Genomic DNA, 25,891 nt, shown 5'->3' with positions numbered 1-25,891 from the left:
CTGGGCATTTTCCAGATTAAAAAAAAACTCGATATGTTTTTTTTAAAGGTTTTTAATTTCTCTGTAGAATTGTGTAAAAACAAATGAATAAACAAAAACCCCTCTGTACAATTTAAAATAATAACAAATGAGAAAATCTCCACATTTAGAAGGAACAATTTTACCATGCACATGCTTTGGAATGTTTCTGGTGTCTGTTTAGACTTGTGGATTAATTCAAGAAGCTCCAGTATTTCAGTCCCCAGTAGTGAATTTGTCAGTGTGTCTCTTGACATGTTCTTTACTCCAAATTCATGAAACCAGAGGTTAGGTTTTTGCTTACTCTTTGTTTTCTTTCTTCAAACCACCTCCCACTCACATTGTTTTGTCTCAGACAGCCTTTGGGTTAAGAAAGCAAGAATAAGGATGTTTAATAAAGTGTAACAGGAGGGTTGAAAGTAGAGCAAGCCATTGAAAAGTGTTCTTTTACAGCAAGTGAGATCACAATTAAATATGTACAAATGAGCTTTGTGTATGGGGAATGAATATATTACACCTGCATCAAGCCTATGGGATTTTTGTGTTTACTCATAGCTTATGTAGTTTATTACATTTCATATTCCCTGTGTATGGTTACAAACCATACTGCAACTGAGCTGCACGTTGCAGAATCACTGGAGATTTTACAAATGGGAATGGCTGGATGAAGGTAAGAAGGAAAATGGTGAGGGAAGGCTGCATGTGAAATCCGGTTTTCACAAGGGATGAGGAAACTATCATTAAGTTTTACTTCATATCTGAAAACAGAAATCTATATCTGTATTTGCCCTTCATCCTTCCACAAGTTTCTATGGAATGCAGCACTACAAACTTTTGCAGTTTAAGGAGCCTGCTTGGTAAAACTGGGTCTTTTGTGGTTATGTTGCAAGTTGTTTGCAAAATCCTTGTGGTTCTGCTGCAAGTTGGCTGAGAAAGTCTTCATGTTCACACTATCCCACTACCAGTCTTCTTCCTTTCTTCTCTTATTTTTTTGCTATTATTTCCACTCCCAGTTCACAGTAGTTGCCCGCATGATTATTTTCATCTACAATGTGTTGTATTTCTTAAAAAAAAAAAAAATCAAATCAAATAAAAAAGAAACATATTATGAACTGTAACAAGGTCACCTACCCTCAAATAGAACCAGGCATTTTAACAAATGTGTTGCTTTTCTTTTTCTTATTTTATTTGCTTCAGTTTCCATACTCGATTTAAAGCTAATCTTTTGGATCTATCAGAATGCACATTGATTCCAGAGTGTAAACCATGACAGTGTGCATTATTACCATTTGAAATTATGTGAAAATTGGGTGGAATTCAAAGCTGTTAATTTCCCACGAGAACAGAGACATTTGGTGTGTATACATAAGTGAACAAAGTTAGAAAGTTGCTTTTTTTTAGCTTATTTTAAAATTTACATCATTATTCATATAACTGCATTGCTTCTATTAAAATTCTTTGCATGCAAGTAACAGTAAACATAAAAGCAAGAGACGATCAACTAAATATATATAAATATATATAAATATGTGTGTGTCATTAAAATGTGTGTCTGAATACGTAAAATACTGAATTCATAGTGTTTTTTCTGATGAAATCATCTGCAAATATTTTTTTGGAATCAGATTACAATTGTGGCTTGAGTTTTAGTTGCTTGTATTGTGGTGGTCACGCTTTTATGTTAGATGAGCACAGGAATCTAATGGACAGTATGAAATCTGAACGGAAGAGTGTAGATTGTTGGCTTTAGTACACATTAGCCACATGCAGGTTTTTCCTCTGAAGAAACAGCGAGTGGTCTGTGAAACGCTCTCCTTGCTTTGCTGATATCACCATGAATGTGTTTTTAGGGCTTCAGGGAATGATTACCAGGGAATAGTCAGCGGTAGCTCTGGAGTCTGATGTGGTAACTGATGTAATATTTATACATATTACTGCCAGATTTGTTTCAGTTTCTCACAGACACTGATATTTCTGATATCTTTTTTAGAAATGCCATCCTTTGGGGGTACGGCTGTTTGTTGTTAGCTCTGAAGTATTGATTTTTCATTCGCTGATGTAGAGTACATATTGAAGGGTAGGGTTTAGAGAGAAACATCAAATAATACAGCAGGCTGTTCAAGGAAAATGTTTGTGGCAGTCTGATAAAGGTATGACAAAACTTTATATTAACTCAAGAGTGATGCATCCCAACAAAAAGGAGGTCAGGCAAAAATGCCAGAGTGCTTGCATGGATGTACCAGAAGGTCCTTGCTACACTTAATGCAATAAGGAAGCATACGGAGGATAGAAGCAAGGACAGTTAACCTTGGCGGAGTACAGAGACATTGCCTGAGCAGTCAGGGATCACGTGGGAAAGGTTAAAGCCCAGATGGAATTGAATCTGGATAGGGAAAGTGTGGCTGATACACCAAGAGTGGCTGATACACAAGTATATTGGTGACAAAAAGAAGACTAAGGGAAATGTGGTCCCTATGCTGAATGAAAAGGGAGACCTTTTTACTGTAGGCAGTGAAAAGGCCAAGCTACTGAATGCATTCATTGCCTCAGTCTTTACCACTAACTCTGGCTTTCAGAAATCCCATGTCCCTGAGGCCAGGTTGAATGACTGGAGCATGGAATATATAACCTTGGTAGAACAGAATTAGGTCAGAGATTATTTTAGAAAATTGGGCATTTGTAAGTCCATTGGCTCTCTTGGGAGATGAGATTGTGAGACCACTGTATATAATTTTCACTTGATGAAGGCAAAGGGGAGAAGTGCCTGAAGGCTGAGGGAAAGCAAATAGACCCAGGGGCCCTTGTCAGCAGCAGCTACCCTGGGATTCTGAGATGTTGTGAAAGCTCTGGAAGCTTGGGCTAGATTTTAAAAAAAAATAATAATAAAATAAATGGAATCTTCTTTTTTGTTCATTTGTAAGGAAAGATGTTCTAAAAGTTTGTGCATATTTCTTAGTAATCTTTCACTAAAATTGTATTTATTCACCCTGCATTAGATCTCACTTTGTCTAAGCAAATTAAATTAAATGCAAAATACATAGATAGCTAAAGCTGACAAGACTCATTTGGAAAACAAAACCAAAAACCCACATCTCTTTGTCTTTTATGATTAAGAATCAATCTATTTTCTTACTGCTTTATCTTCGATATAGCTCAATCGTCCCCATGTTTGTGGGTGCAGTTTGCAATGCAGTTTTCTAGATTGCCTTCATTTGTCCTGATTAATCACAGTTTCTGCTGGATACCAAGCCAAGGCATATTGAAAATGTATCCTTGGGAGATTATGGGTTTGCAGACTATTTGCAAGGCACATTAAGATATAGTCCATACTGTCCGATGGCAGTGGGGAAATATATTATCAAAAATTGGTTTGATTACCATACTCATGACATAGGCACACCATGTTATTTAGTAAGTTTAGCAAGTTTTTGGGAATAGGATAAATGTCTGTGCTGGTTTATGCCATTCATCGTTAATCAAAAATCCATGGCCTGTATTTCAATTGAGAGGACTTCCCTTTATGAGAAAAATTACATTTCTTCTGTTTTTCTGTCACCATTTTTAGAGGTCCAGCCTAGTTGTTGACAGGAAAAAAACAACATTAAATTATACTTTATTTCAAGCATCAGTTGCCTGGTTTTATTATCCTCCATGTTGTGGTTTTGAGAGAAGTTATTTGTGAAGCAGCCTGAAACTACAACCTAGATTTTAACTTCTGTTTTCTATACAGCTTACATTTTGGGCTACGTAACAGCTCCTAAAATCTTAATGCTGAATTTAAGTGTTTTAGCCTACCTTACTTTTTCACCGCCTTGCATCTTTATTAAGCATGTGAATTACTTTCATTTTCATGCTTCTTTGTTCCTCTAAGCGGTGGAGTTAATTTGCAGCTTTTAACTTAAAACTTCGTGCTAGAGACAGAAACAGAGCCGAGTAGACAGCATTAGTCATTTAAATAGCCAACAATGCATACACACAAAGCATGTCAGGTAATTAGTGTGTGCAGCATCTGGACCTGATCAAAACATGCTTCATGAAGCACTGTTAGTGGAATGGCCATGAGCAGTCAACAGGGACATGGAATGTATCTTGCTCTGTACAGAATCTTTAGATGGAATCTCCTAAGTGCTGGAGGAAAGGCCATGAAGTGAACAGTCATCTGAGAAGACTCCTCTTGCTTTCCTTCACAGCCACTACTCCATCTTTCTTTCCTTTTTCTTTATTCCACTTTCTCTTCTCTTTCCCCTTCTTTCTGTTTTTTTAATTCTTTCCTCAGACTTAACATTTGCTGTTAGAATTGGTGGATGTCATGTGCTGTGGACACCGATAATGCATCTTTGTACAAGTTTCCCTCAGTGATGTTATGCTATTCTCACTTAATTCACTGAAGTTAATGAAACTAAAGAAGGAAAGGACATATATCAGATTTGCTGGGATTTTCTTACTTCTACAATCAATAGGAATGTATAAATTATTGATGACACAGCTCTTGGCTACTGATCCAACTCTCGCAGGTAATTCAGACATTTAAAGTGTAAAAAATACCATTGCATGTGACCTGGAATTGCATATTCCATGATTTGTGAATATAATCTATTGTTCATCTCAATCACTGCAGATTTATGCCTACGTATTTGAGAATATCAGATCGGTTCAACTAGAGGCTTTACTTCTCTCCTTGCTGAGCATTGTGGTGCTTGTTCTTGTTAAGGAATTGAATGAGAAATTTCAAAGAAACATTAAAATTGTTCTTCCTATCGATCTAGTTTTGGTAAGTAGGAAGCCAAATATCAGACTTTTTGCTTTTAGAGTTTTCAGCGGTTCAACTAATTCCCTGAAGTTTTCTATGTTTTCTATAGTTGCTCACACCTGCCACTTATGAAATGAATAACTAACTTCCATGGCTGTGTATGAAATGCAATAACAGGAAAGAGTTTGGCTAAATAATTAAGAAAGAAGTGACATATGTTCCCAATTTTTATAATATTTTTACTGCTTGTTTGCATAATTACAAGAGCACGAAGTCTAGAATGTTAAACTATAAGAAGTTTAATGTAGAAAATGAAAAGTAACTGATATAACTCTGGGCAAGCATTGTGCTGAGTAGGTCTGACTTAGATACCTCATATTATTTATCTGCAGGAAAGTTAAATACCTAAATTATTGCTTTCTATAAGTTTTCCTTTCTTATAGCATAGGCTAAATTGAAATTCTCTATTGTCCAGTAAATCACAGTGTTAAGGATTAAACTATGGTAGAGTAACCAGCTCTAGGGCAGAGGTAACATGGACTATGTGAGAACCTGAAAGCAGTAGAAACATAATGTATTTTTTCTATATTGAACCCAATAGATAATTGCTACATCCATTGCCTGCTGCTATGCTGATATGGAATACGTCTACGGGCTAGAAGTTGTGGGGCATATTCCTCAAGGGTAATATGGTTTTTATTAGTTTGTGGCTTCTTAGTATGCTTAGATCTGTGAACAGCTTGTGAGGAGGTCAGAGTAGTCTTTCTGGAGAAAGAAATTGCAAAATCTATCATTTTCATTCCTTACCTTCTCGAATACTCTCACAATTCAGTCTCGCATTAACGGGGTGTATTGATATATACATAAAAATGCAGACTTTTTTTGTACATTTTCATAGTTATCTCATTCTTTATGCAGTAAAAAGTGGCTATTGTATACTTGATGATGGCTAATGGATGTATGACATGTAGGCAGTCAACTGGATTACTGCTACCTGTGTTTGGTGTAACAGTGAACTACAGTGAGATAAGGCCTAAAGATTGCTACAATTAGTTCTTCTCTACTCATTTATACGATAATTTTAGAAAATGTGGCTTCTGAAGAAAAGGATTTAGCTATGTTTAATCTATAGAAGAATATTCTGACTATGGGTGATACGTTTTCCTCCATGAGTTTGAAAAGAAGGAAAGAGATATTCAGTATAATTAGCTGTGAAAACAATTAGATTAGGTGTTAGGGAGAATGTTCATACTCCAAGGGTTGGTAAGGAACAGCACAGCTGTTCTATAATCTCCCTCTTGGAGATCGTAGGGTTTCCCTAAGTTTCACAAGGCAAGCTCTGAGTGCATGTGCAGCAGCTGGCACTTATGTAAAATATGGGAAGTTGCTGAGAGAGAAAATTATTAACTCTTTAGATTATGCTGTTACAGGCTATGTGTTTCTGAGGCTGAAACAATGTTATGTACTTCTTTTGATATGCATTATAGACAGTTAAATTGTACTGATACAGCTTTAATCAGAGGCTTATTTTCTGTCTAAACTCACATACCAAGGTTCTGTAGTGTTGAAAAACATAAGCAGAAAGGTGGATCCTTCCCACATATCTTTAGGTGCTTACCTGAAATATCTAACTGCCTCATCAGTGGAGGTCATTAGAAACCTCAGGTGTTCTGAGATCTGAGGTAACATAATTTGCTCTCTGAAGAATCTGACATCTTTTTGTAGAGTAGAGATAGTTTGGTGTGATTTGATTCTTAACTGCAGGGTTTTATAGCATTAGTAAATCACCATTAGATGGAGTAAGTTTCCATACCTATGGAGGTGCTGAATACTAACACTGTTCTGATTAATCTAAAATTTAACAAACATCTTAAGTATTAAACAAAATTAACCGTGCATGCAAAGACTGTTTCTCTTATATTGTCCTGAATCGAAGAAGTACTGAGGCTATCTTTATTTCTTACAGGCTGCCACCACCCAAACTGCCACCTATGAATGTCCTACCTGAAGTAGTCACAGAAGCTTTTGGGGTAGCACTGGTTGGTTATGTAGCATCACTAGCTCTAGCTCAAAGCTCTGCTAAAAGGTTTAAGTACGCTGTGGATGATAACCAGGTAAAGTTCTTGCTCTTTACTTAAGTAGACCAGAAGGTCAATAAGCTTTGAAACTGATTTACCATTTTAGAGAAGTGTTATTGATGAAAGCCCAGTAAGGGTAAATTCTGTATGACATCCAGGGACATTCCAGTGATTACTATGGAACTAAAATCTAGTCCAAATTAGCTCTGTAGAATATCCTATTTGGATGAGCTACGCTTTCTGAGGAAATCATCCTTCAAAGATAATCTCATAATGCTGCTCCACATACAGACTGCAGCTAGTTTAGGTGTTAGAGTGTTTTCCCAGTGTTTCAAGGTGAGACAGCTTCTATTCTGGCAACTGAGATCTTTAAGGTCAGCTAAGATTTTAAGCCAATGACTGATTAAAATAAATAAATAAATAAATAAGGTACTTACAGTTGTAGGACTGTAACGTCATATCTGATGTTATAAAATAAGGATTATACAATGAAGAAGTCTCATCTGAAATTAAGGTCTGTTTTTATAAAAGGCGCAGGATGTTTTCAGAAAGCACTGCCAAATTTGCAGCCATAGGAGCTCTCTGAGTAGAGTTCCACTCTGCAGTGTGCTTACTTAAATAGAAGTGGGATAATTTCTTCCTGCGCTACCTCACTACTGGCCATGGTGAGTAGGCAGCTTAAAGGCAAGTGGGAATCCATGGAGTCAACACTGATAAGAAACACTCCTAACTGGTAATTAATGCTGTGCGATGAGAATTCTGCTCCCAACTTCCTGTTAAATGGTTTGGGATAGATAACATAATGTATGATGAGCAGTTGGTTTTGCAGCTGGAGACCTATCTGATTATCACATCTAGACTGACTGGCCTTGCTCCATCAGTGCATACCTTTAGCAACTCCCGCTATCTCTGGAAAATAAGGCAACAATATTCTTATCTACTCAGGTCTCTAAATTTTTATATTTTTTTTTAAATGAATGCATTATGCCCATATTTTCTGTGGTGTTGCAGAGCAGTGCTTTCTAGGGAGCAGAGTTTAGAATAAGTTATGCCTTAGGGCAATGTGCTGTAGTGCCTGGAGGACACTAAAGTGAGCACAGCAGCCTGCTTGTCTTTTTGTACTTTTGGAAAACTTGTAACTCTTACTGCTTAACTATGGAAATGGTGGAAAGGATGTGTATGTCTGCAGAGGATAACGGAGCAAAGAACAAAACCTATATGAGAAAAGAGCATATATGGCAGCATGGTGGTAAAGCTCCACTGCATTCAGGGGTCAGAAACAGCTCTTTGCATGGTGTCACATGGGTGTACAAGTCTATCTGGGGACTTTCATGGTGTTTCTCTCTGGTGCTGTGAAGACTGACCCACCAGGAGGTGTTTCCCTGGCTGGATATAGCATCACATGTGTACCAAGCACTTCTGGCAGCACCAGTGTCTTTGATGCATTGCCCTCAGCAGATGGATAAGCTCCTCCCAACGCAGAGCAGGAGGCTAGTGCTGTGTAGCCAGGCTGTTCAACTCAGTTTTCAGATATGAGGTGGCCTCCTCACAGAATTACAGAATCGTAGGGGTTGGAAGGAACCTCCAGAGATCATGGAGTCCAACCTCCCTGCCAAAACAGGTTCCCTACACCAGGTCGCACAGGTAGGCGTCCAGGTGGGTCTTGAATATCTCCAGAGAAGGAGACTCCACAATCCCCCTGTTCCAATGCTCTGTCACCTTCACTGTAAAGAAGTTCTTACACATATTCATGCAGAAATTCCTATGCATTCTTTCTTCGTCTGTAATAGTTGTTTGTACATATCTGCATTTTGCTTGTGAAAATGCATAAAATGCATTTTGTACGAAAGAGAGCATGCAGATAATATTGCTGCTATACTTCATACTTTCCCTAATGCATATATGAAAAAAATAAAATAAAATTGGTGACCATCTTCTTCCCGTAGAGTAATAAGCCAGAAAAAACCTGGACAGTGTCCAGATTCCACTACTTGAGCCTCTGACCTGTTACAAAGCAGATGGGGATCAAGGTGGAGATATTTTTACTGAATTCTGTGTTCAAAACTCAGCAATATCATTTATCCTGTGAAAAAAGATATGTCTCCTGTTTTCGATGAATCTAGTTCAGCAGCTCTACCTTTCAAGTTACTTCTGAGTTGTGAGAAGATATGTACATATGTTATATTTTGCCCTAAAAGTTACAGCCATCCTCCATCAGGGCATATTTTCATTGAGGACTCATTTGTTGGCAAGAAGCATTGAAATGATGGAGTAGTAGGAAAAAAAACTAAAAAAATCTCATTCTCTTTAACAACTTTGCAGGAACTTTTGGCTCATGGCCTCAGCAACGTGATTCCTTCATTTTTCTTTTGCATACCAAGCGCGGCGGCGATGGGACGGACAGCACTATTATACAGTACAGGTGCCAGAACACAGGTAATGCAATAGAGTGCAGTAAGTTGAAGGACAGTGACCATGCTGCCTCACTGGAGCTTACTCTGTTTAATCCACTGCATTCCACCATCCTGCAGAATCCCTAACAATTTTAACCATCTGCATGGAATTACATGTTTGTCAGCAGTCTTCATAGAAAAGCTAATGTCTCCACTTACGCATTTTTGCTTGTTTAATTTGATACAGTCTCTGAAGTCTGGGACAGTATGGAGGTGAGGATGTTGTGTTTTCAGATTGCAGGAAACTATGGAGGAGCCCTTTCAGTTTTGTGCAAATTTGTCAGCACTGTAACAAAAGTGCCCTCTAATGGTATCTGGTGGATTTATTGGTAAAGGCTAACTTGAAGTGGTGTGTGTTTGTTTGTTTTTAAATAATAATTTGTGTTCCTGTATGATTTTCAAAAGGAAATGAATGCAATTTTAAGAGTTGCTCCTAAAAGAAACAATGTCCTAACTTCTGTCCTATGTCTTTGTGTATTCCTTCTGACTCTCACAATGTATTCAGCCCATAGATGGGGCATATGGGTTTTTTTTCAGGATTGTTTGTTTTGCTTTCTCTTTCTGTTTGGAATGAAACCCAAAAGTTCCCATGGCAGTACCTTGGGAAACAGGGAATTTTAACTGAAGAAAATGCCCACTGGGGTTCTGTAGTGTTGTAACCTGTCCAATCTGTGTCTGGGAGCAAGAGAGGCAGCTAAACGCTGTGAACTTGGTGTGAGATGGCACCATGTGGGTGAGCACTGAACACTGCCTCTCTGACCTTATTCTGAAATTCAAGAGACCATGACCACCATCCTGCCATATAAATGCTGTATCCTCAAAAGTTTGCTGCCATTGTCCTTTTATGACTCCTGCCCTTGCCTGTGCAAAGGTCATTAATTATGAAAAGAAAGGTAATGAGATGTGACTGACAAGGCAAAGCACAGTCTGTAGGTGGTGATTCTTCCTGTCTATATCCTGCAATTGTTTCTCTTGCAGACACCACAGTACTAAGAAATGATACGGGGATTTATTTCAAAACTATGAATGTTAATTACTTGCTAATTAGCCTACACACTTCTCTGAACCCTGTTAATTATAATGAATAATTTATCAAATAATCATTTTTAAAAGCATTCATATGCAAATAGTTTAGCTGTCATTTTGCTATTATCCACTTCAAATTTTTTGAGTTAGATTCAATGTTGTATCATGTGCCCTCACCATCACTGACATTCTCTTCTGTTACCTGTTCATATCTTTCCTTTCCAAATTAAAGTTTTACTGCATCATGGCTTTTCTAAGAAAACTAATTAGCCTGAAGGTGTATAGGGCATCTGAGCACTTTGGCAATGGTACATATAGACAAAGGCTCCATTAGAGAATTATTCAAAATATAAGATGGAAAAAGAAACCACCATGGCTTGAAGTCAACGTGGGAAGTCTGTGGTAAAAGTAATGAATATCTGCTAGGTTTCATCCAGAAGTTTCATAGTACAGCAGAATTTGTATCCACAAATTAGAGTGTGGTTATGCATTAGCATTATGACAGTACTTCAAATTATAATATTTTCTCACCTGTCTTCTTTGCCTATGGCTTAGAAAGCAGTATACTCACTCTTGCCTGTTCTTTTGGAGCTGTCTAGGTAGAATGAGCAACTAAGAAGAATATCTGTCATAGATGTTTGTCAGATCACAGACAAAAAGAAAAGCAATGGCTTGCTTTGCATCCACAAAGAGACATGACAGAAATGTGCCTGGCCCGCTTTTCTCCAAAGACCAAACTTTGGATTCAGGGATGTAATTTATCCTTCAGTGATATTCTTTCTGAAAAAGGACAGAAGTGAAGAACCATTTCATCAACTGAGAAATGTCCTTCCAGTAGAATCAACACTTTGTTTTGTATGTTTTGAACAGGCAGAGAAAGGCAAAAGTTCCTTGTGACTGTACTAGCAGATTTTGTGTTCTTTTTTCTGTAAACACCCTGTCTATCTCTCTCATTGACTCAATGACTCTCAAATGACTCTCATTTTCTACTCTTTTAACAACTTAGCTGTTTTTATTTTTAACAGCCTCTCTTAAAATGAAACAAATATTTTAGTCGGGAAAAATTGTATCAATATAAAAATAAAGTAAGCATCTGTCTACTTACCATCAAAACCTTCTGTGAATCTGGACTGTATCTTAGCACTTATTCAGTGTCCCTAGCAGGCATTTGTTGAGGGGTTGATGGTCAAGTTGATGAGGTGGTGATCAAGAAGTGTGGAGGTGTGGCATTGAGGGTCATGGTTTGCAGGCATGGTGTGGGGTGGGTTGATGGTCGGATGATCATAGTGGTCTTTTCCAATCTTAATGATCGTATTGATTTACTATTTCGTTATTAGCAAGACCAGAAATGCCATACATTGTGAACGATCAGAGTGGAGTGGGAGACTACAATTTTAATGTAGCTCTCTATCAGATCACAATGAGCACTGTGAAGTAACATAAAATCTATGGACCACATGTTTGTCTAGATTCATGTTACTTTCATTAATTATCATTATATATACATAATATAAATATAATATTCTATAATTTGCTGCTGTATTTTCTAAAGTAAAATACATAGCTTCTATAACACGCTGATCATTGGTGGTTTCTGACTGGACACAATATCTTCAAGTTCTGATCCCAATGAAAGAAGTTAGAAAACTTTTCCAGTGCAAAAACCATGACACAGTTCTTCATATATAATTTTTGCTCAGTGCAATGACAGATCTGTGTTTTGATGCAACATAGAGTGCAATTTTGTAAACATGTTACAGGATGACTGTGTGTGCTGGAATAAGTCTATAATGAGATGTTACACAACACACATACCATTTAACAACTCTGTCAGTGGTGCTGTGGTTTGTGCCTGCTGACATCAGGGTCAAACACAGATACTGGCATCCTTACTGTATTTTCACTGTAGTTGGCTAAAGGTAATCACCTCAGATAAAATAAAGAAATTTATAGGTTAAGCAACCTATAAATACCTGGCATCTTCAATATTTCCTTCTTGCATTTGTCTACAATGTTTGGCTATAAAGATTTTTACTTTTGTGTTTGATTGAGTGATTGGATTTTCATGTTTATTTGTTTTAGGTGGCTTGCCTTATCTCTTGTGCATTAGTTCTTGTGGTTATCTACACAGTTGGAGCAATGCTGTACTGGTTGCCCATGGTATGGTGCCTATCTTTTTTTTTAAAGGTCACTTCCAACATTATTTATAAAGCCTGAATTTATTTGTGGGAAAGATGGTACTATATCTGAAATGACCCTCTTTAATTTCAATGGGAGAAAGAACAGCAAGGGTAGAATGCGTCCCAAAATCATAAAATATAGAGTTGATTGCATAATACATGTAGATTTTACACATATATAGCTCCATATATAGGAAATCACATAAAATAAAACATTTATACTTACTTTTGGCACGTAATTTGTGAGAAATCTATGTCCAGATTGTTATGGATGCAAGTTGATGGAGCTGAATAGAAATTAATGAAGATCCACAATTTTACTCCAGTAATGCATATGATGTATGATTTTGCTTTTCAAATAAATGAAACACACATGATTCAAGTTAGCAATCTTAGCTTAATTAAAGTTCTTTTATCTCTGTCATGGAATGCACCCTTTACACTAAGACTGTAAAGGAGTATGGTCGTTTTTTTTCACCCCTTCCTCCCTCCCTGTTGCAAGTCACTTTTTCCCCATCCTTCTTGAGCCCATGAAGACTTCTTCATCCTTCTCCTCTTCTACAATTTGGAGAACAATTAACTACTGTGCTCACCACAGAGCTAATGGATGCTTTTTTTTTTTTTTTTTTTTTTTTTTCCTGTTTGTTTGTTGATTTTTTTCTTTAAAGTCTTTCCGTAGGTGGTTAGAAAGGGGAATTTAATATTTTCACGGTGGAGAATTTGAGTGTTTATTTGCTTTGGAGTCTTTCAGGTTGTGGTCAAATATCATTGATCTGGCAATACATGGATAATCTTGGGATGTCTTAAAGTTTCTGTCATTTTCTCATAGTCAGGAGCCTTCTAGAATGCCTTCGAGAATGAAAAATTGGTTCTGATACTATTATTGTTGTATCAGAAGGATACTTGTTCTTTATGCCATTTTTGAAACACTATCACCAGATTTTCAATAACTTGCTTTTAATAACAATTACTGGATTTGAGAAAGAACATTCATCTCCTCTACTAATTTCATAATGAACTTCTTTTTTTCTTTCACCAGTGTGTGCTAGCAAGCATTATTGTTGTGGGCTTGAAGGGGATGCTAATGCAGTTCCGTGACTTGAAAAAATATTGGAATGTGGATAAAATAGACTGGGTAAGTGAGACCTATTCTTAGGAGGTTTTCCTGAGTGCCATTAAAAATACTTGCTGGATAAACTATAATATCTGTGTGGCCCTAGAAGAGATAATTGCAAGTCATTTTTATTATTATTATTTGTGTATTATCAGCTTAATTTTTGTCTCACGATAGGAGCATCAGAAATATCAATTGTCTGCATAAGAAAAAGCAAAAAGAAATTTTGATAAAGATCAAAGTTTAACGCTGAAGATGTATATACATACAGATCTGGGCAGATATGTATCTAATTTTGTATTCCTGCTCTGGCCAGTTAGCATTATTGTATCAGAAAGATTTCATTATCTTCGTTCTCTGTGTATACGAAATGACTGTACAGGACAAACAGAACTGGAAACACTAGAGATGCAGAAAGATGTATGTCCTAGGATGATGTTAATAAACTCTTTGAGATTTTGCAAGCAGATACAAAAATGTATTCTTTTATTATGCAAAAGATTTTGCAGTATGAGAGGTGAAATAGATCACAAAGAGAAGACAGAAAGAAACAGTGTGAAAATACTGTGTGCCCCCGGTGGCGCACGGTGTTAGAACCGCCGCTTGCAACACCGGAGGGCCCGGCTTCGAATCCCCCCTGTGGTGCAAGTGGTAGAAGTGCCGCTCTGGTACACTAGAGGGCTCGAATTCCGGGAGTTGGACTTGATGATCTCTAAGGTCCCTTCCAACTCACATGATACTGTGATACTATGATGATAAATACAATTTAATACAAGATCTCAGCAGTCTGACATGCGTTTGCACAGAATTCCCAGCAAATATTGAAGATGAGTCATGTTTAGGAAGACACTTAGATTCTCTTCCTTGAGAGTTTTGAATGCATTGGTCAGTTAGCAGAACCCAGGCCTCTAACTGCTTTCTAGGTTATATAAACACATCAACATCCTGTAATGATTTTGTAACTCCTGTTTATGCAATTTCAATTCGCAAATACTCAGAAAGGTATCTTGGCCTTATTCCCCAGTTCTTTGGTGGGAGGTAAAGGATTCTGGAGATAATATTGGACTTTGTTGCACTTTACAGTGACAGCATTCTCCTGTCCTGAGTTATATGTTTTGTGTCATCCAGTAGAAAAGTTCTGTCTTTCATGAAGTCTTACATCCCTCAAACAGGAAAATTCTGAATATGTTTTTCTCTACTTGTGCTGTACTTCATTCTAACCCAGTGATAAAAACATTGGATGGTGTGGATCAAAAATTGTTTTGGGGATAGTGGGCCTCAGAAAATTGGTATGAGGGAGCTATAGCTCATCCAACTATACACTGATTTAATAAGTGAAGTTTTTCAAAAGAATATTCTGCTAGACTTGGTGCATTTTTATAGGTAGAGTAACCTGATTGATTTTTGCTCTTGTGATTTTGACAGAAAAGGATGAGTGAATAGTTATAATATCTCTGGCATCTGTTATGATTTTTAAGATAGGTTATAGAGAGGGAGAGCTTCCTGGGGTTTATCTTTTTGACTGAATATACTTGGAAAATGATTTATCTTCAAGTAGTTGTGCCATCGATCCTTAGCCTGACAGGATAAATCATCTTGCTTTAAACAGCATTAATCTAAACTAAAACTGCAAACATTGATCTTACATTGCTGCCTAGGCTGAGGAACCCCACTATGTACAGTGATTTGAATAACTTCAGTGGTGTTGACTTTGGCCTGACAGATTCACTCCAGAACTGACAGCATTTTGGAAACAAATCAGTTCCACTACCCAGGTTGTCCAGAGCATTTTGAAGAGAAAAACACTGACAAAACATTTGGAAATAATTAGTAGCTGTTCTGGAAATGATTCTTTCTATGTATTATGTAACATAGAAGATAGGTTTGTTATGCACATATGTCTGGCAAATAGTGCATGGAAACGGATCATTACAGTTTTGGTTACTTTGTTCTTTCACACTTAAACTTCTTAATGAACATGAACAGGATGAGTAATACTTACTGTTTGATCAGTGATTTATACAACATAATTCTTTGACATATAAAAGGTAGCTTGGAATCTCTCCATTCAGCCATGGATTGCATTTTCTTGCAGATTTAGTGTTTAGAAGCAGCCAAATTTGAAGGAGCAGGCTGATACAATATGTTATCAGCTGAATATTTCATTTTTCTTTCAGTTTGGTTTGTTTCTTTTTATCAGCCCTCAGGAATATCCTATTTTTACATCCCGTCTCTCAAATTGCATTCAACTTCTTTCCAGCTAGAACTCCACAGTTCTTTCTCCAGAATCCTTTCCTGTCACTCACAACTTTCACATGAAGGTCTCTTTTTTCAGTGAAGGTTTTCTGTCATTCCCAGCATCTTCAAAGATGACTTCAATCATTTCAGATCTAAGCTTCCACTGATATTTATTGTAAAACAACTGTACATATACATAACTGTTCACAATACAGCACTTCTCTTCCCTCTGGTGTCTTCGTATTTTGGATGCTTCCAAGGTGTTGTTCCCTGAATTATCTGTGTTTTGTACACTGATCTGTAAATGACTATTCTTGAATTTTTCCTCTTTTCTGGTGAACTACCAAAAAGCTGATCTGGACTTTTTAAGTGTATCTCTCTTTTCATGTTATCATTTCAAGAGTTGATTTCCATATCCTTCCTGCAACCCTAATTTCTTCTTGCTCAATAAGTTCCCCCTTTGTAAGGGGAAGGGTCCGTAAAGTTCTTGTTATGTTATATTCTTAAGGATGAAAATCCCAAATGAACCACATCTATTTAGACTAAGCAGAAACTGATATAGGAATGCCAAAGAAAAATATTTTTTGTTGTTAACTGCTGGACTTAAAAATGACCAAACACAAGGAAAAGTATTTCAGTTAAATAATTATATAAAGAGATTTAGAGAATTTAACAGAGAAACATTACTGCATTTAAAGAGAAAAAATAGAATCATAGGAGCATTAGGGTTGGAGAGACCACTAAGATCATGTAGTCCAACTATAACCTATGCCAATGACTGTTCCAGACCATGTCACTTCATTAGTGACCTTTTCTTGAAAACTTCACCACCTTCCTGGGCAACCTGTTCCAATGCCTCACCACTGTTTTGGAGAATAAATTTTACCCAGTATCCAAACTGAACCTCCCCTGGCAGAACTTGGGGACGTTACCTCTCATCCTTTTGCTGTTACCTGGGAAAATCGCACCACAACATCCTTTTGGGTCATTGCAGGGAGTGATGAGGTCTCCCCTGAGCCTCCTCTTCTCCAGACTAAACAATCACAGCTCCTTCAGCCACTCCCCATAAGATCTGTGCTCTAGATCCCTCATAGCTTCATTACTCAATTCTGGACACACTCCAGGGTTTTGCTGTCTTTCTTGTATCGAAGGACCCAAAACAGAACACAGTAGTCAAGGTGCAATTTCACCAGTACTGAGTACAGAGGAATGATTACCTCCTTTGCTCCTGCTGGCAACCCTATTTCTGATACAAGCCAGGATGCTTTAGTCTTCTTGGCCACTTGGGCACACTGCTGGCTCATGTTCTGCCAGCTACTAACACTCAAATCCCTTTCCTCCATGCAGCTTTCCAGCTAGTCTGCCCCAAGCCTGTGGCAATGCATAAGCTTTTTTGTAACTGAAATACAGGACTCAGCTCTTGCTCTTGTTAAAGCTCATACTACTGGCCTCAGCCCAGCAATGCAGCCTATCCAGGTCCCTCCAAAGGGCTTTACTACCACCAGACAGATGGTGTCATCTGCAAGCTCAATGAGAGTGCACTTGATGCCCTCATGCAGGCCACCAATAAAGATATTGAACGGGACAGTCCCCAGTACCATCCCCTGGGAAGCACTACTCATGACCAGTCACCAGCTGGTTTTAACTTCATTCACCACTACTTTCTGGGCCTATCCAGCCAGATAGAAATTTTATACAGCAGAGTACAGCTATTCAAGCCAGGAGTTGTCATCTTCTCCAGGATAATACTGGATATGTCGTTGTCTGATAGCATCACTTTTCTCCATGAAAGCTCTTTATGTTTCAACCTCCACTTTAAATTAATTATCACAGTTGTCTTCTATGCCATCTATAAATTTACTTAAAACACTTTCCTTATCTGTAATATGCAGAAAACCTAGACCATGTCCAGAAAGAAGAAAGCCCAACAAGGTTTTCTAACAGCATGCTCACTGTATGAGTGACTTGTCCAGGAAATGACCAGAGCTGAGACAGAGCTAAGTTTTACTCTTGACTTGTAAAGGCAGAAAAAAATAGAGACAATTTATGGTAAAAATTATGCATTCCTTTTGTGATACCATGATGTGAGAGGTATTTATGGATGCATGAATTGAATATGTATGCATATATTTTGATTTGTAAGGGGCATAATGAATGATATTAACTCAACAATTAAGGTAGTGACAAGATGGGGCTTACTTTTGACAAGTGCCCTCCAGCATCTTTCCAGAGAAGTTTTTAAGACACAAAGTCACAACCAATTTTGTAAAAATAGGTTGGAATATGGGAATCAGGGAAGGTCCTTCATGGAATTTTGGAGCCCACTGGTGTAATTTCATGTATTTTAGAACATTTTAACATTTTATCCTCACGAGGGAGATAGCCTTTTGGGTTTGTTCATATATTCATCATTGTGGGACCCTCCTTCATGAGAGAGCTCAGAGGACTTTGCTGTATAAACAAATTTTTGCAGAGTATTTTTTTCCTGTGCAGGCCTTGTATTTGGAATTCATCCTTCCTTTTTTCTTAAGACACTAAGAACAATGTTGAAGGTCATGCAGCTGAGATTTAATTAGATTTGATATCAAGAATAATGTGATGATGAGGCTCTGCAGTGGAAACAGATTGCTTGGTGTCAGGCTTTGTCAAATGTTCATCCCAATCAGAACTCTTGATCCAAATGAGTTTGAATTTCATAGTTCTTATGATAGCCCTTTCATATTCAGAAAGGTTCCCTGTAACTGTGTAACTTGTAGAAATAATTTCTTGTTGATTAGTCAGAACTCAACATTTGTTACTCATGAAGTTATTTTTTGCAAATATTTACACAATTTGTATAAGATCTCATTTTAAGATATTGCTGGAGACTGAGAACTGTTTCACTGAATGAGACACCTCTTTCCTCCGCATCTGGGTCGTTAAAAAGTTTGCAAAACCTTTTGCAGCCATTAAGAATTTCGAAGATGGGAGAGGAAAAGGTTACTCAGTGGCGTCATGTAGCCCTCTGTGCATGAACTATTTAGTACAGTATGGCTTACATTTTATAATTCATGAAATAACAGTTCTGAAATCTGAGCAAAATTCCTGTGGTTAGGCTGAAAGTAGGCTGTTGTCTCTGGTTTTCCTAAGCTCAGTGAAAGCATCAGAAAGGATCATTTTAATAGTGATTATGACATTGCAGTGCAATCTGTTCCTGTGCAAACGTTATCACAGGGTGCTGTAATGGTTGAAATGGACACCTGTAGAGAACAATGGATTCATAGAATTGAAAATACTTTCCATTCTTCTTTAACACATTTTATTTGAAGATAAGGTGGTTGTCTTTGCTGAAGGATCCCTCAGGGAAAGAAATATGTACTGAATATCCCTGACATTAGGGCTATCTAAGAAACCAAGTCATTAAAACTTTTCTCCTTTTAATGTAAAAATCTGGAATTTAAAGGAATTTTAAATTCCTTCCTGAAGTGAATTTGGTTCCTGATATTCTTTGTATTTTTTAAAAATCTTAAATTTAAAATGAATCCAAAGTGTTGCTAATCAAACACTGAAAGACAGGGAAGCAGTCTGAAAACTCACCATTTTAATGTCAACGGATTCATTCTTCAATAATTTTTAATTGTTTTAGAGTTGGTTTAGTCAGCTGTACTCTGATAAATGCCACTTCTAATTAACTTCCTTGCAAATTATAATTCCCACTTAAGTAATTAGTGGAAGAAGAGCTCTCTCCGTGTGACCTTTAGAGTACTTCATTGTGTAAAAGGGAAGAAGGATTTTAGCTGTATTCTGCAAAGAAAGTAGCAATAACTTGCAATGTGAATAATCAGTTATAGTTTCAACCAACAAACCAAGTTCATTCCGAATTAAGCTGCTAGCTCAACTACATGTACTACTTTAAGGACCTCCAGAATGATCTTCTGTGAGCATCAGGAAGATCAGGATGTCCTGTTGCACATGTTCTGCAGTGGAGAGATGTTATTTTGATGATAACTCAGATACTTGCCAGTTCAAACACCTGAATGTTTACCTCTCGGAAACTATTGTGTTTGTGTTTGTTTTTATTTCTAACTCATAAGATGTACATCATTACAAAATGGAAGCTAATCATCTCTTTCTGTTTCCCTCCTTAAAGAGCATATGGGTTACTACCTACATGTTCACAATCTGCTTTGCTGCTAACGTGGGATTGTTGTATGGTGTTGTCTGCACGATAGTAATTGTGATTTTCCGCTTTCCCAGGTGAGGTGTAATTTCCTGATATGTTCTAGTAGCACATAATTATGTCTTCTTTCTGGAACACTGCTTCACTGTTGGGATATTACCTACACTACACTAAATTTAACAGTGAAATCTTGGTTTTAAGTTGCACAGAATGGCCAAGGTTGGAAGGGACGTTTGGAGGCCATCTGGTTCAACTCCTGCCCAGGCAGGGCCACCTAGTAGTACAATATCTCTTTCACTCAGCAGGTGAAAGAAGCACAAAGTCAATTGGGATAGCCAACAATACATTTTGCTTTCATTTCATACTCTTACTCATGAAGAATATTTCTGGCAAGACTTAGTAACAAAGCTCCTTTATCAACTCCTAGATACTGCACTGTGCAGGAGTTGCAAGCTGGTATTTGCCTTGCTAAAACACATCAATGAAAGATAATTGCATGACATTCTCTAATGCCTGACATGTGCCTTGTAGACACTATCTATGAGTTAGAGAAGTCAGGATGAATTATCTAGAGCTGAAACAAATACAGATATTCTTTTTTCATATATTCTTTTTTTTTTTCATATAATTTTTCATTTGCTAATTTTGATTAAGAGCAAAGGAAAAACACTGTTTGGGATTTATGGTCATTTCATACTACAGAATTAATCCATAGCTCACCAATCCTGTGAATTACTTGCTGCCTGCAGGCAGTTGTTTGCAAGAACAGTTAATTGCACAGGAATTAAATACAATATAGACAGCTCGATTAAATGCTTGTTAAAATTATGCAGAGCTCTGTTCTTACAGAATAATTTGCAGAATCAGCGTGAAAATAGCACAAAATTGCAAATTATAGCAGATGGTTTCTACTTGAAACAATCAGAACCTTTCTGGTAACCTCCTGGTGCTCAGAAAGTTATTGGTAAATTCTTCTGGTAAAGGAAAAAGTAAGTTTCCATGTTATTTACACACTATGTTTGGATGTCTGATGATCTGCAACAGAAAAGGGAGAGATATTTGACACAAAAATTAGGATCCTCTGTTGTCAGACCAAAACCTCAGTCTGAACCTGCACTAATTAACTAAGTAACACTCTTTCTATTGCGTAGTGTGGTCTTTCATCAGGTTGTACAGGATTGTCCATGCAATCTAAGGACACCAAAAGAGCTAGTAACCTTAAAAAATGTGCTGCACAGGTGAGGTTATCATGAGAACATACAGTAGGTCAGCCAGTCATGGCCAAACGTGTTCTCAACAATGACTGTTGCAAAAGAGTTAGAAGCTAAAGCATGAAAAATAACTTGATGATTTATCATGAAATCTTTGTTCAGACATCAGAGTATTGGACATGGTATGTTACATTATCAGGGTGCATTAAAAACAGCAGAGCTACAGTGAGATTTATGCAGACAGGAAAGAACAGCTGAGTTTTGCAAGCCTCATTTAGCCAACCCCAGTACTTGCGAATACTCCCTGTGCATTGCCTTGTCTAGTTCTGGGATTATTCCCATTGCCTAGCTTCAGATTGCCTAGATCTCAGATGACAGCTAACTTTATAGACTTATTCTGTACCTTAATGCATTCCTGCAAAGGATGTATGGATGTAGAAAGTCCTATGCTGAACTGTCTGTTCAAAGCAACTTTCTGCTGACCACATAGAGAGCACACGGACACTGTTTTTCTTCCTCCACTTTGACAGCTAGAGTGCAGTGTTCTGCTTTATCATACAGACATGCACCAGTTTTAACTACAAATAAATCATCGTTAGTTAAAGGAAGGAAATGTTAATTAAATCTCTGAACTTTTGAAGTGGTAGTTTATGTATTAGCTACCTTGATTTGAGACTAGCTCTCTAGCCAGATATAAAATGGTAATGAAAATTAAAATAAAGGTTTTATCATCTGCAGTTGAATAAAATAAAATTCTATTAAATTTTCAAAGTCATATTCTGTAGTTCTGAAATTTGCCATTTGCTCTTTTGACTGCACTATCATTATGATAAATAAATTTTATAAGCAGAAAAATATATATGAAGAAAAATATATATGGATTGCATTGTCATGGAATCATAGAATAGTTTGAGTTGGAAGGTATCTTAGAAAAGATCTTGTTCCAGCCACCCTGCCATGGGCAAGGACACCTCCCTCTAGACCAGGCTGCTCACAGGCCCATCCAGCCTGGCCTTGAACACCTCCCAGGGAGAGAGCATTCACAGCCTCCCTGAGCAACCTGTTCAGTGTCTCACTGCCCTCACAGTAAAGAATTTCTTCCTGATATCTAGTCTAAACCTACCCTCTTCCAGTTTAAAGCTATTTCCCCTCATCCTGTCATTACCAGCCCCCATAAAATGTCCCTCCCCAGCTTTCCTGTAGGCCCCCTTCAAGTACTGGAAAGATGCTGTAAGGTCCCCCCAGAGCCTTCTCCAGTCTGAAGAGCCCCAGCTCTCTCAGCCTGTCCCATAGGGGAGGTGCTCCAGCCCTCTGATCATCAAATAATTGTCATAAATTTAAACTTCTACATTATGGTTTTGGGGTATCTTGCTCTTTCTATTCAAATCTACTAGTGATTTGAGTCACGTATTTTCTGTATGTATTGATTACAGAGCAAAGACGCTGAATTTGAGAAATATGAAAGAAGTGGAATATAAATACAAAGCTGAAGATAATTGTGTAAGTTAAATTCCACCCCCATCTCTCCTCTCCTCTCCTCTCCTCTCCTCTCCTCTCCTCTCCTCTCCTCTCCTCTCCTCTCCTCTCCTCTCCTCTCCTCTCCTCTCCTCTCCTCTCCTCTCCTCTCCTCTCCTCTCCTCTCCTCTCCTCTCCTCTCCTCTCCTCTCCTCTCCTCTCCTCTCCTCTCCTCTCCTCTCCTCTCCTCTCCTCTCCTCTCCTCTCCATGCACCTCACTGCTCAGACAAGCCTATTCTCATGTCATAAATGGATGGGAGCATTTGTCTTGAAGACTGTTGTTTAAATTTGCTTTGCACAAACTTAGACTTACCAGCCAGAGGTTCTAAATTCTTTTGGTCATTTTCATTACAATTACCATCCAAGCTGCTTGTTATCAAGCCTGTGGCAAGAAGAGATGAGTAACAACCCACGGAGGTGACCTTCCTCCTCCAAAATGAAACTTTAGATCAGTAGCCAACAGCAGAGTGGAACCACGTGTCCTTCCAGCACAGCGTCTAGTCACTGGGACATCCTGAGCCCTCCATCATGGCAGTTTCTGTTGTGTCTGCTTTCCTTTCCTAATGACTGTGAAGGGTTAAATGTAATGTGTTCAGCAGTTATTACCTCATTATTAAGAAACTCTCTTCAATATATTCTTTTTCTGGCAAAAGTTTTCTCTCAGAGCTATCTTGGGCTCAACATCCAAGCTTGACTTGGGTGGTTTTACTGTTCTGGCATGCTGAACAATGATGGAATGTGAGAGGGACATAAAAATGGAGAGTACTCTAAAACGGTAATTCAAAACACTGTTATTGAGGCTGTCCCAACTGTCAATTATTATATCATTTTTCATTCTTGTGGAAACTGTTAGAATAACTTTGTCAGAGATGGGCTACCAAAATTTGATTTGCCTGCTTTTATTTTGTATTTGCTTTTGTATCAATTCACACAGTATTTGTACGAATCTCTGAGCATCTTTTTATTTATTTATTTATTTAAGCTAACTACTCCACAGCGCCTTAATCATTAAGATTAATGCCAGCCACCAATAATAACAAACTGATGTCTGCAGGCACTGGGGAAAATAACATTTTGTTAAGAAAGCAAATTGCTCAAGAGCTTATTATACAAATAAAGGAAAATATTTTTAAGATTTATTAAAAAATGTTTTTAATTTGATTTATGGAGCCACTGGGTTGCAGCAGTCATTTAGGGTAATTTTTAATGTATGAATGTTAGAGTTATTCAGGTTCCTCTGGTAAATAACAGCTTAGACATAAGTAACAGAGCTTTTTAAACACAAAAATATGCAAGCTTAATGATCTACCCTGCCATTAAAGCCTGTGGATTTATAGGGATTATTTCATCAATAGGAGCAAAGACACTTTAATGTGGAAAAGAATCAAGAGGGTGTTTAGAAGCTTGTGTGAAACAAATTGCATCAGAGGCATTCACTAACATGAATTCTTACCCGAGCACAGAGAGAGCTTTGCAAAGTGTGAGGGGCAATTGTAAGCATCCTTCTGAGTGAGAGAGGGAATAGGCCACCTATAATGACCATTTTCTTCCTTTCTAGGTAAGGACATGACAAAATAGAAATGTATTTTTTCTTAGAACTGTTCTTCTTAAGTCAAGAGCTAGAACTCAACCCAAATCAAGAATAACTAAGCCAAATTTGGGTTGCCCATTCCAGACAAAAGGTTATACTTGTCTGCCCTCTGCTTGAATGTTTTTTGGTAGACAGCCTTTCTCTTGCAGAGATATTTGATTCTATGATTCTATAGTTTCAGTCCTTCACATCTTTCTCCTTTTTCATCACCAGAGACTTTGATCTTTCCACATCTGTCTTTCTATTTTTCTTTTATTTTAATCTTCTACTTGGTCATTTCTGGTGTGGTGCCAAAGTTCTCACTTGTCTCCACACCAATCTCCATGTAGGACAGTTTTTAAGGGAATCTGTGGGATTTCAGAGTATTTTTGCTTCAAGCCATATATTGCTTTCTGTTTTGTCCCTGATTTAGAGCCTGGTTCATATATTTTTGACCATTTTAATTGCCAGTTAGGCTTTGCCGCTTGACTGACTGAGGCATTTTGGTGTTGCGGTGTTTACCGTAATTAGATTCATAGGTTAATTGCACAAATCATTATATGTAGACTGAGCTTCCTTGCCACAGTTTTGGATGTTTGAAATGTTTCAGTCTGTATGAAGGCCGCTGTGGTGGTGTCCTAGAGATTGCCTGGTTCCCAGAAGTCTGAATAATAGCTTGCAACGAGGAGGTAGTTAGTGTGGTTTGTGGTAAAGATTTCCAGTCCTATTTTGCTTGAAGGTCTGTTGGGAAATTTATTTCTTCAGTGCAGTCCCATGCTTCTTTGAATGACTACAGAAGAGATCTCTGTGTCAAATGCATTTCTGTTTGAGTATGACCTAGTTAAGTAACTTTAAATGTCTCTGACTTTTGTTAGGAAACTTTTGGAGCTTATATTCTCTTTCAAAATCTATTTTTTGTTTACTTCTGATTACTCGTCGCAAATAGTTCATTTTTGGGATTTGACTCTGCATAAATCAGATTTTTTAAATTATTTTTTTTATTTTTTTTTTGGTGCTGAAAAATATTTCAGTAGTGAAAATAAACAGAATTTTTACTGAGAATTTTTACTATTTTAATGTTCAGTTGTGGATTCAAGGATCCTCTTGTTCCATCATCTACTTGCAAAATGCTCTGAGCTTCCATAAATAATCTTGAGATCCCCTGCATCCATGAAAGACACGCCTAAAAGGCAAAATAATCCTACTGTGTTTTTGCCAACTGGGCCATATTAGTAGAGTTATTATGGCTGTTTAAAGATCTCTGGTTATGTGCCAGTTGGCTAGAAAATTTTCCTGAAAATGCTGGTAAGTTTTACAGGCTTTACATGATTCTTCTTATTCCTATTTTGCAGCACTAGATGCATAAAAACTTAATGCAGTTATTTATTTGAATATAATCAAATAACATTATAAGTAGATGTAGTATCTTTTACAAGATAAGATAATACACTTGGAAAAGCAGAAGACTGTAACAGCCAACATGTCTTTCTTCAGTCTGAAATACAAATAGCAGACACCAAAGCAAATGAGAGCTGCTGCACAATGAGCTAGGTCTATCTCAAATAGTGATAGGGAACAA

At 37.5% G+C, this 25,891-nt stretch overlaps 1 protein-coding gene across 1 annotated transcript in view; it reads left to right on the top strand.

The window, feature by feature from the left end:
• Nucleotides 1-25,891, top strand: part of SLC26A7 (solute carrier family 26 member 7) — a 59,482-nt gene that overhangs the window by 19,614 nt on the left and 13,977 nt on the right. The window contains exons 5-12 of the mRNA XM_072329441.1: nt 4,637-4,789; nt 5,370-5,452; nt 6,735-6,882; nt 9,169-9,282; nt 12,408-12,485; nt 13,545-13,640; nt 19,987-20,093; nt 22,661-22,727. Coding sequence (XP_072185542.1) covers nt 4,637-4,789; nt 5,370-5,452; nt 6,735-6,882; nt 9,169-9,282; nt 12,408-12,485; nt 13,545-13,640; nt 19,987-20,093; nt 22,661-22,727 — 846 coding nt within the window. The remainder of the gene's footprint in view (nt 1-4,636; nt 4,790-5,369; nt 5,453-6,734; nt 6,883-9,168; nt 9,283-12,407; nt 12,486-13,544; nt 13,641-19,986; nt 20,094-22,660; nt 22,728-25,891) is intronic.

Source organism: Excalfactoria chinensis, chromosome 2 (assembly GCF_039878825.1).
Source record: "Excalfactoria chinensis isolate bCotChi1 chromosome 2, bCotChi1.hap2, whole genome shotgun sequence".
Lineage (NCBI taxonomy): Eukaryota > Metazoa > Chordata > Aves > Galliformes > Phasianidae > Excalfactoria > Excalfactoria chinensis.
The sequence above is the reverse complement of the archived record's forward strand: the minus strand, read 5'-3'. Positions and strand labels throughout refer to the sequence as shown.